Genomic DNA, 11,101 nt, shown 5'->3' on the forward strand with positions numbered 1-11,101 from the left:
AACATTCAGATAACAAAAAGGTCTGTAGAGGTGATTTAGATAAGGTAGGACACATCAAATGTTCCTATAATATCACATTTTAATTAAATGAACAAGTCTATATGAGAATAAAAGGGTTATTTGATGTAATTGAACTTAATGAAATGCACTTCGAGAATGCATAACGTTTTTTCTGTTCAGTGAAGTTTTTTTTAGTGTGTAGAATTATGGACTAAGCTACAACAGCATTTAGTTGAGCAACCCTGAGTTGCATAAAAACAACATGATCACAACTTTTATAGTATTGTCATATTTTATTACGTTTTACTGCACTCAGTTTCCTACATAACCATATTTAGTGTAAATATTGTCATTATTCTTCATTTGTTGCAATTGGCTTTTATAATTGTACTGTTCTTTTTATTTTTGGTTACGTAGTCTTCTTTCTGTGTCTCTGTATGCACCACTTATACCCAAGCAAATTCCCAATATGTGCACACCTACTTGGGAATAAAACTGATTCTGATGTCAGTTTGTAACTCTTGCACCCACTAGTGGTTATGACGGGTATTACATCAGGAAGATGCTCTTAGAGGATTTTAATTAAAATGTCCTATACAATATTTGGATTCTATAAGAAAGAAAGAAAAAGTAGTCCCCCGTGTTTTAAGAATTGTATGAGCATTCAGATAAACACAAACACTAGATTAAAGTGAAATTATTCTGTCAATTGTGCATTTGTTTAAACTATATTTTGGTTTAAGCACAAATGATGTGCACTGACAGATTTATGCAACTTATTGCTTGTAACGTTTAAATAAAAGAATCACTCATGCCAAGGTCTTCATTTCAATCATACATTTATTTTATATAAAAGAAAACAAGGGTTGCAATATTAACAGTTGTACACACGGGCCCGTCACTGGAAAACTACGGTATCCAACATGGCAGCTAGGCACTGAACGATGTTGGAAGTCATTAAAACGTCTACGTGCTCCTCCAAGTGCCTCTTGGGATCCTGCAGGGACAGAACATTAGGACAAACATCATCAATGGGATTTGTTATGAAGTGTTAGACTCTCTTTCACTGACATTGAAGCAGTTTGACACATATTGAAACAAAGAAACACACTATGAATGATTGTTTTTATCTGAAGATTAAAATGTCATCTTTACCTGTTTTCCAACATTCTTGATGGCCAGCTGCTCTGGGGTCATTTTGTCCTCCTCTTCAACGGCCTGAGGTGGAAACACGAAGATGTTTTCATATGTTGTGGGAGCACACCAGGAGCATCCCATGCATGCTTATTTGTAACTCTTTTGCAGATATTGCGTTACAGAAATATTGTTTATTTGTTTTAGGTCTTACAATGCCCTAGGAATCGTGTATAAAGACAATACAGTGTGTGTGTGTGTGTGTGTGTGTGTGTGTGTGTGTGTGTGTGTGTGTGTGTGTGTGTGTGTGTGTGTGTGTGTGTGTGTGTGTGTGTGTGTGTGTGTGTGTGTGTGTGTGTGTGTGTGTGTGTGTGTGTGTGTGTGTGTGTGTGTGTGTGTGTGTGTGTGTGTGTGTACCAGCATTAGTATGATGGGATTCTAACTGCATTAGGTCTAATAGCCGTAAAGCCACACAACAGAAAGTCACTCATTGATCCTCTGGCCGATGCACCGGAGTCCAGGGTGGAATTAAATGATTGAGCAGTGATTTTATTTGGTCACAAAACTGCCATTCAACCACTGAATACTAAGCCTTCTTAAAAGGCACAATGAGTAGGATTCATCAGGTGCGGTTTGTAAACACACGTTTTCACCGCTATTTGCAGTTTTTTTAGACCTGTGTCCACCTTTTTTAGCAGTTTCTTCTTGTATGCTTGCTTTTGATCTGGCTTAAGCTTATAAAGTAAAAAATGTATAAATAAATGTATAAAGTAGACACCCAGAAACATACCCAAAACAGCAAAAAGGAAAGAAACAGCCACATACTTCTAGTTGGTCCTAAGAAGCTCAATGAATACTTTATTAAATTGTATGTTAACATTTTAAAGTCAAATGTACTATAAACATTAGATAATAAAAACAAAACCGCATGTGTTGTGTGCCGTTTTAAAGGCCAGTCAAGCCCTCTGAATATTTTTTATATATTGTAGTTTCCATATATTTGTTTGCTGGGTGTCTAAAAAGTTGTACCTTATTGTAGTTCTTAGCCAGCTCCAGCATTTCCTTGACGATGGTCTCGTTGAGCTTGCAGTGCTCGCTGTAGTCCTGCAGGGTCAGGCCCTCCATCCAGCTCTTCTTATGCAGGTTCAGCAGCATCTGAACAACAATAAGAGCTGAGGTTATGTTCTGTTAATAAAAGTAATAATAATAAATGTTTCTGTAATAAGTTTTTCTCAAACCTTCTGCTCCAGCTCATTTTTCCTGTAATTGATGGTGATGGAGTAGTAGTGTCTGTTCAGTCCATGAATCAGAGCCTGAAACATAAGGAACCTCAAGGTAAATACATTAAGCAATAACATGCATAACCTCTGGGGTCTGACAGTAAAATCCACAACATTACAATTCATATTCCACTTTGTTGTGATGCAATGCGGTTTGTATCTTTAGCAGTAGTGAAGGATATAGTCCGATTCAAGATTTATTTAGTTTTGGCTTGAAATGAGACCAAATGTACTCATAACGATATGGTGCCTGATATGCTGTTAATCTGACAGCTGATGGCAACAAAACAAGTCAAATGTTTTTATCTGGCCGTTGTTGATTATCAAGTATTGTTCAGAGGGGGGTGGGGGGGGAACATATCCAGGTATTTTAGAAGAAATCCACCCTGAACGGAGGGGATGGTGCTGTGTTCAATGCGTTACCTGGATTGAGGGCTTGTTCAGATGACCCAGGTTGGATGTTGTTTGTCTTGGTTCATGACCCAACACCATCATGTTGGCGTTGATCAATCTGAAGGCATCAATAACAACCTGAAGAAGTGGGGGGGGGTGCACATTAGACCAGTTTACCGAAAAGTAGGTAATTTCAAAATCTTTCTTCTCCATCTTTACCTTTCCCTTGACGCTCTGAATGGGATCAACCACCACAGCGACGGCGCGTTCTGACAGGGCCTCGAAGCTCTGCTGTGTGTTGATGTCCACACCGGACAACCAGCAGCCGAACCCAGGGTGACTGTGGTACCATCCCACCACCATCTCTGGTCTGATGAGCCACAAGGGTGGAAAAAAAAAGTTAATATGTTTAAAAAGGTATCCACAGAAGGGTTTACGTAGGCAAAAGACATGTCATTTCAAAAATAATTGTTGTTTTATTAAAACAGCTCTGGATTTACACTTAAGTTGTTAAATAATGTACACATCACTGACAAAGTATCTTTCTAGTTACTGCGACTGTAGGTTTGTGATGGAGTTTTACCTTCCAGTCTGCTTCAGCATGTCCAACATCTTGGCTTGGAACACCGGGTCCACTGCTTCAACACTCACACCCTGAGAGGTTAAAACGTTCATTTTGTAATAAAGCGCCAAGGCAGATGTGTGCACCATACACTGTCCTGTATTCAATTGTCATAATCAGCATGCATACACACAAGGCACAACTACATATCAAACAAGAATAAATCAACTTTTAAATGACATTATAAGGGGCATAACCACAACATGAAATAAAATACGTACTGTTCCTGATTGGGGCATGGCAAACACATCGATCACTCGCACTGTGTAGTCGTCAACAAATTCTCCCAGCATCAGTCCCATGACCTCCATTGGTACACCAGCACGTCCATGCTTCAACATCTAATGAAGAGAAACAACAGAGAAAGAGAGGAGTGTTATTTTAAATACAAACAATTAAATGTATAACCATTAATAAAAGTCAATGATCATTGCAGATGATGTGGGATTACCTTGAGGAGAGCGAGAGAGGAGATGTAAACCTGCTCTGCCGTGTCCACAGCAGGGGCATCTGTTGGGGGGCCCTGAGGGGAGGAGCAGAGTTTATTTGAGGCCTTTCAAATACAGCACTTGCTTAGATAATCACTACAACCCTACTATTGTTTAGAATTGTAATTTGTGTCATGTATAATGCGTTTACATTGATATGGTTTGATTCACTACATAAAGACCCTGGCATGGACACAAAATGTGTGTCAAGATGTGAGCTGACTTGGGATTGAAGCAGATATACATTGATCTTACTATTAATATAACGGACATTACTTGTCTGGCCCACAAATATTCTTTAACCTATTTTAATTATATTAAACATTGATACATTTATGCTTAAATGTAGTATTAGGGTATACAAGTTGAATGCAACTAAGGAAAACTCGTTAGATTTTAAACCAGGCTGCACTGGGGACATCTTTGGACTTGGAGCACCAAATCTAAAAAGGTAAACAAGCACGGGCCCCAGGACTAATTTCTGCCGAAGTTCTGATAGAAACCATCAGATGTTTGTATTATTGTATGGACAAATCAAATTGTGTTACCTGGCCAAGCCCTGGCATTCCCCCTCCGAGCCTCAGCAGCCGGTCCATATCGAAATCTGATGAACAAACACAATGAGGTCATGAGTTTTCCTTAAAGTATACAGCTGACAGGCAATCTGCAATTATTAGAAGGATAACTTTAATTTTCACAAGACTTTAGAGTGTAAGAAAATTAATATATCAAAAGTGCATTTTAAAGAAGAACACATCCGTACAAAGATTTCATGGCACAAGCCAGAATTAGCTTGTTTCTTTTGAAATATATCATAGTTTCATAACATGTGGCTTGATAAATGTCAAATACCCCACTTACTTTACTAAACAATTAACTAAATGTGTAGCTATGATTTCAAAGATTCAAGGCTTTATTGTCATATGCACAGTAGCTAGTGCTGTTATAGTAGTGAAAACCTTAAGCCCCAGTCTCATTCAACAATGCAACATAAATAAAAGACAAAACAATAGAACAATACAAATGCGGTGCAAAAGAAACAGAAGAGAAATAAAAGAATGACTTGTAAGGTTAAGGGTATGTCGTATGTGCTAGGATTTTCTTTGGTTTCTCTTTAAAATTGACTGAAATAGTGTTGTCCTAGACCTCATAATGACAAGCGTTTCATCGGGAATCCATAAATAAGATGGGTTCCCTAAAATATGTTTACATTATAGCCTAGTAGATTGGATATTATATTGGACATACTTATATAAATTCTCATTATTTGTGTCTTTTAAGTCCTGGTGCAGTTTAATTCATTTTAGAGACATTATGGAGTATTTTAGGACCCAAATAAATCGTAAATATAATGTACGTTAGCCGCTAGTTAGCTTCAGTTGGCTAATTTACCCGTAGTCACGCAAACACGGTATAAAGGGTCCGACAGCATCAATGATCTAACATTTAAAGTATCACTTATCCTGTTCAGCTCAAAAATTACAAGTACATTTAGCAAACGAGGGTCTTTTATCGCTCGGTACTTTAACTTGCAGTTAGCATTTAGCTTGAAGTTAGCTTATTCATGCTATGCCTCTGTCATCACGCACAAGAAACACAGCAACAACGACCAACACTGACTCCATCTCACCGTCTTTTATGAAGGCTACTGGCTGTTTTAAGATATAAGTCTACTTGCCTGTTGTCAGATATTTCGGGTTTTTAGAAAAGTCTGTGTTTCTTTCTTCAGTCAAATCAAACCAACAATGAATCAGCCAGATTCCTGTCGTCCTGTACAGAAACTACTTCCGGCGCACGGATGATGTTGTCGCCCGACTGCTAACTGCAACACCAAACACAAGGGGACGCCACTGTCATACAACTATTAACTTGCACTATTTTATGTCATAAAGTCTACATTTGCATTTATTTGCGTGATTTTCCTCTTTATATATAAACTGGTGTAGCCTGAGATACACGATTTACCAGTGGTGTAATGAAATAGAGTACATTAACTGTGTAGTGTACTTTTGAGGTAGCCTACTGGTACTTGAGTATTTCCATGTGATGCTTCTTTATATTTCTACTCTGCTATAAGGCAAATATCATACTTTTTACACTACTACATTTATTTTCGCACTCACAGTACGTATTAAAGCACACAATATGCTATGGTATAATACAGTCGTGTACTACAAATTACTGAGTATCTACATTTTGTCCACGGGTCATTCTACAGAAAAGGTGGAAGTGCTGTCACTTACTTTTGCAGACACCAAAATACATGACGTTGACCTAATACTCACATTCATTATATATATTGAATAAATAGAGATTGTCTTTGCAATGGTACTAAATAAAAAATGGTTTTATACGTAAATTGCAATTTATTTAAAATGTCAAGTTCACTTTGATCATACATGGAAGTGGATCCTATAGTTTTAATTTAAAAGATTTTTTTTTCAATAAATAAATCTAATTTATATTTACAAGCATTAAATATAACACTGAAATGGTAAAAAAAAAAAACTTAAATTACTATTAATAATATAAAATAAATGTCAGTCACTCAACATTACGTCATTGGTGTTACTGCTACACAAAACGCTTTTATTTTGAAATAATGTACTGTCTCTGAAGTGCCTCCTGTAACAAGAGATCATTTGAGGCAGTTCAGTGGACAAAGACATAAGGAAAGTCAGATACTTCTTACTTTGTTTGTTAAAGGTGTCATTTTATCTTCAAAATGTACATGCGTCTTTCAAGTCTGTCTGTCATTAGTGTTACTCATTGCATAGCCCTAGGGGTGAACATTTGAATGGGAAAATGTATTGTATTGAAGAGTTAAACTATTTTGATATTGACTGAAGACACATTGCAGCCATTTTGTTAAAATGGTAGTGTTTTCTCCAAATTGTCACTGGTGTTACTCTTCTTCCTGGTAACACGTAACACCAGTGACATTCCTATACAAATAAGCTTATAAAGTATAAAAATAATAAAAATATTGTAAGCTCTACTTGTTGTGGATTCATCAAGTTAAGAGTTAGTTATTGCTATTTAACAGGTTTTAGATGTTTTTAGAAGGAATATATTTCAGCAGATTTGTATCACCCAGATTCCACCTTTTCTGTAGAATGACCCATTGACCAACAACAACACTAAAATACTCTTAAGAAAAGAATGGATCCATTCTGCAAATGTTGAAATCAGGACTTTTACTTGCAGTGGAATATCTTAAGTACATAGTATTTGTGCTTTTACTTAAGAAAAGGATCTTAGTTCATCTTCCAACACTGCGATTTACATTGCCAACGACTGCTTTTATGTAACTGCTGACACATGTTAATACATGTTTTTATGTATAATCTACATATAACCTGTTAAATGTTTGACCTATTTTACATTTTGTTTTAGAACTTTTTTAATAATGTGTTATTTATGTTTTGTTTTAGACACTTTATATATTTGTTCTTTATCCAACGTTATGCTCCAACTGCTGCACAACAATAAACTACAGGATAACATTTGTATATATATTAAGTGATCCCGTTATATATTAAGTTAGCTTATCTTATATCACTATTAGTTAGGTTCTAGGTTATTATTCTCTACAAATAGGCACTTTAAATTATGTGTTTAAAGTACGGTTTAATTTTATATAGCAGTGAAACATCTGCAGCCTTGAAATTAGAAACATAAGAAGAAGTTAAGCTTTAACATCGTAATAAAACAGAATAAACAATAACATGTAAAATAACAGTTTATCTTGATACTTATAATATTGTTTCTGTAAAAGATGACAACAGTCTGGAGTTTACCTTAGGGTTATATTCTTCTGTTGGGTCTATGCCTCATTATTTATTTATTTTGGTCAAACATGCTTGAAATCATTGCACTTATTATAAAGTGAAATATCTTTATAGCTAACATAATGTGCTTTATTTGTTAATAGTTTAAGTGCATCAATGGATTGGACACAACGGATATTTTTAAATCAATGTAAAGATGCACCCTGACTTTTCTTTCTAGCACTTCCTGTACTGGTGTCATTTCTGTAAAAAACACTGATACAGCATCGCTCTTTCAATCCTAAAGCGAATGAAAATGGCTGTGATGTTTGTAAGGTTTCTCATATTTCAACATGCAAGCATTTCATTATTCCCTGAGGAGCCACAAACTATGAGCGGAACCACACCATCACAGGATTGAGAAAAAGCAGCTCTGTTTGTCTTCAAGTGTTACAGCCAGACAGCTGCCACTCCAGCAGAGGAGCTGGGACAATCTCCACCAGTAGTGACTGGTTACAGACAGCTCACCTACAAGAATGTCAAATTCCCTAATTCCTCAGTGGATGAAGAAGGGGCAGATAATCATCCACATTCCTCAGCCCCTCCCTCTCCCCACCCACAAGACCTCTCCCCACCTCAACACCACTCAGAAGTCGTAACCAGGATGCACTTCCTTGACGTATAGGTTTGAAACATTTCTATGGCCTTTGAGATCCAGCCTGAGTGAACCTATGAATATATGTAATAATAATCAGTTAATAAGGTATTATTGGAAATGCAATTGGTTGGTATTTACATATACCCTCCTTAAAAAGTAATGTGTAACATAACTTATCCAGTTACTTAATCGAAGTAATCCTACTTATTAAACGTTATTACTTTAACATTAGTTTTCTAACACATTCTTAAAGAACATAAACTTGAACCAGACAGTTTAGAGCCTCAGTATTTAACACTTTATATTCTCATACGTTTATTTCTATTTTTTAAATGTAACTTTTGTTAAGATGGGAACAGACAAACTTGATAAATGTTATGAGCTTTTATCTGTCAACTACTTTTTCCTCATTAATTGTAACCTATTAATATTACATCTGATTTTAGAGGTAATTCTGTATATAATAAACGTTGTATGATTGCAATCTTGACACTTCACCAATAAAGGATTTGATGTAAGCAACAACTTGATCCAAGCCAAAACAATACAGGAAAAACTGTCATTCTCTTCCCTCCAAAAGTAGACAAAGTGTGCATCATTATTGCTGACTGGGTTATCTCAATGAATTCAGCTCTGCCTGTGATTGGTTGACTTTTTCCCAGTTGTACAATTTGAAACCTATTCACTTTGTTGCTCGAAACAGAGAGGCAGCTTTTTGATAAATTACCCAGACAAACAATGGATAAATGTCCCAAAGGCCACAGATCAATCGAAGGATTCAATATTTGATTAATTTGAAGCTGAGCTGGTTAAAAGTACAATGCAAAATGATACAATGTATGCAGCTTAAATGTAAAATATAGTGTATTTCCGTTTAAATCCTATATAAAATCCCACAAAAAGGGCAGTTTACAACACATTTGATCCAATGGATTAATCAAACAATAACTCCCAAACTGGGTGACAACAAGCACAGGAAACCATCTAAATACTACTGCAGCTGATTACTCAGATAGGAATGATTGGACTTTTCAATTAACATCAGAGGTAGCTTGTAACACGACACCAGCATGAAACCGTAATCCTACCAGCGGAGGAAATAAGCGAGAGAAATGTGATGCTTTAAGAGCTTCCCAGCACCCTGATGGGATTTGGACTTAGGCTCGCTTTATAAATCTCCAGCAGGATGGCTGCTAGGGGCAAGCACTGCTTAAGTGTTCGTATGTGAATATAAAATGAGTTTAATTAGATAACAGTGAAAGGGAAATGTGTACCTAGACATTTAAATACAACATCTCTATAGGACCACACACATGTCTGTCTAGCTGTAATTAAATTGCATTTTTTTCTCTGCTGCATCTTTACCAATCCGTTTATAGTGGTTAAACTGCGTTCCCTGTGATGCACTGTCTTGGTTTAATTTTGTCTGGCTATATTTGGTGCCCATCATTCGACTCTTCCGTCTAATTTTCTGTCATTTATGTATAAAATGAAAGGCCAGATTTCACCCAAAAATAGAAATACAGCATAACATGAAAAGGTTACATTAAAAAAAAATGTCATACAAGGACACTGACTTGATATAAAGCCCTGAAGATTGTGTGTGTGTGTGTGTGTGTGTGTGTGTGTGTGTGTGTGTGTGTGTGTGTGTGTGTGTGTGTGTGTGTGTGTGTGTGTGTGTGTGTGTGTGTGTGTGTGTGTGTGTGTGTGTGTGTGTGTGTGTGTGTGTGTGTGTGTGTGTGTGTTGTGTATGTGTTGCACCAATTCATTACATTAAAATACTCTACATAAAAGCTGTGTATCATTTTATATCCTTTAGGTAAAATCTTTTGTATGGTCGCACTGCATGCCAGTCCAATTCCTCAATTAGGTTTGAAAAGTTTATGCGTTGGACCATAACGTATTGTTAATGTGTTGTATGATATTGTTATGTTGTTGCATTGTAACTTAAGTTAAGATCACTTACTCGATAAATTAACAAAGAAAGACCAATATTTGCACGACAAATAGATTGAATCATTATTGTAAAAATATTGAGATATCAATTTGCATATTTCCTAATTATTGTATATATCATCGTCGGTTGCTATCCTGGCTCCAAAATAGTGGAATGAGCTCCCCATTGACATCAGGACAGCAGAAAGCCTACACATCTTCCGGCGCAGACTAAAAACTCATCTCTTTCGACTTCACTTCGAGCAATAAAATGACTAACAAAGCACTTATATACTAATAAAGGACTGGCTTATCTAAAGCCAGTTGAGTAGCACTTGAAATGTTTTAGCTCTATGAAGCCTGATGTACTTTATGATTCTATTTTCTTCAAGTTTGTATCTTCTTGGACGAATGCACTTATTGTAAGTCGCTTTGGATAAAAGCGTCAGCTAAATGCAATGTTATGTAATGTAATATATTCTGTTGACTGCTCAATAATATTTTTTGTAAAATGTAAGGTCTAAATATTGTTTTAAATTGTCCACAAAGAATACATTTCTGATGGAGATGTACCATGTCCTCATATGACTCCATATTCAACCTCGATACATGCTGTATCGACTGAAATGTATCTGTGGCATTGAGTATTAATTAGTTAGTTAGGTTCATAATTACCCCGAGTAATTAACTAACATTAACATTGTACAATTAGGTACATCACTTCACATTTTTGATCATAAAATATGTCATACTTTACATTATGTTCATATTAGGGTCCTTAATTTAAGTATATGTGAGGCTGCTGTTTGACACAATAACAA

General features: G+C 36.1%; 1 protein-coding gene across 1 annotated transcript; it reads right to left on the bottom strand.

The window, feature by feature from the left end:
* Positions 1-822: 822 nt before the first annotated feature.
* Positions 823-5,721, bottom strand: psmd14 (proteasome 26S subunit, non-ATPase 14). The gene is made up of 11 exons (XM_034102452.2): positions 5,596-5,721; positions 4,466-4,521; positions 3,881-3,952; positions 3,651-3,770; positions 3,391-3,461; positions 3,027-3,177; positions 2,838-2,945; positions 2,373-2,447; positions 2,164-2,289; positions 1,156-1,218; positions 823-997 (listed from the first exon to the last, which is right to left on the bottom strand). The coding sequence occupies exons 2-11, from the start codon at positions 4,511-4,513 to the stop codon at positions 899-901; spliced, it is 933 nt and encodes a 310-aa protein (XP_033958343.1). The 5' UTR covers positions 4,514-4,521; positions 5,596-5,721; the 3' UTR covers positions 823-898.
* Positions 5,722-11,101: the final 5,380 nt, after the last annotated feature.

Source organism: Pseudochaenichthys georgianus, chromosome 3, assembly GCF_902827115.2.
Source record: "Pseudochaenichthys georgianus chromosome 3, fPseGeo1.2, whole genome shotgun sequence".
Taxonomy (NCBI): domain Eukaryota; kingdom Metazoa; phylum Chordata; class Actinopteri; order Perciformes; family Channichthyidae; genus Pseudochaenichthys; species Pseudochaenichthys georgianus.

Excerpts from the sequence above, each read along its gene's own strand:
- psmd14 (XM_034102452.2), bottom strand. The coding sequence starts at position 4,513 with ATGGACCGGCTGCTGAGGCTCGGAGGGGGAATGCCAGGGCTTGGCCAG. Across the intron at positions 3,953-4,465 it reads GAATGCCAGGGCTTGGCCAG|GGCCCCCCAACAGATGCCCC; the intron begins GTAACACAATTT and ends TCCTCCCCTCAG. Across the intron at positions 3,771-3,880 it reads CCTCTCTCGCTCTCCTCAAG|ATGTTGAAGCATGGACGTGC; the intron begins GTAATCCCACAT and ends TCTCTTCATTAG.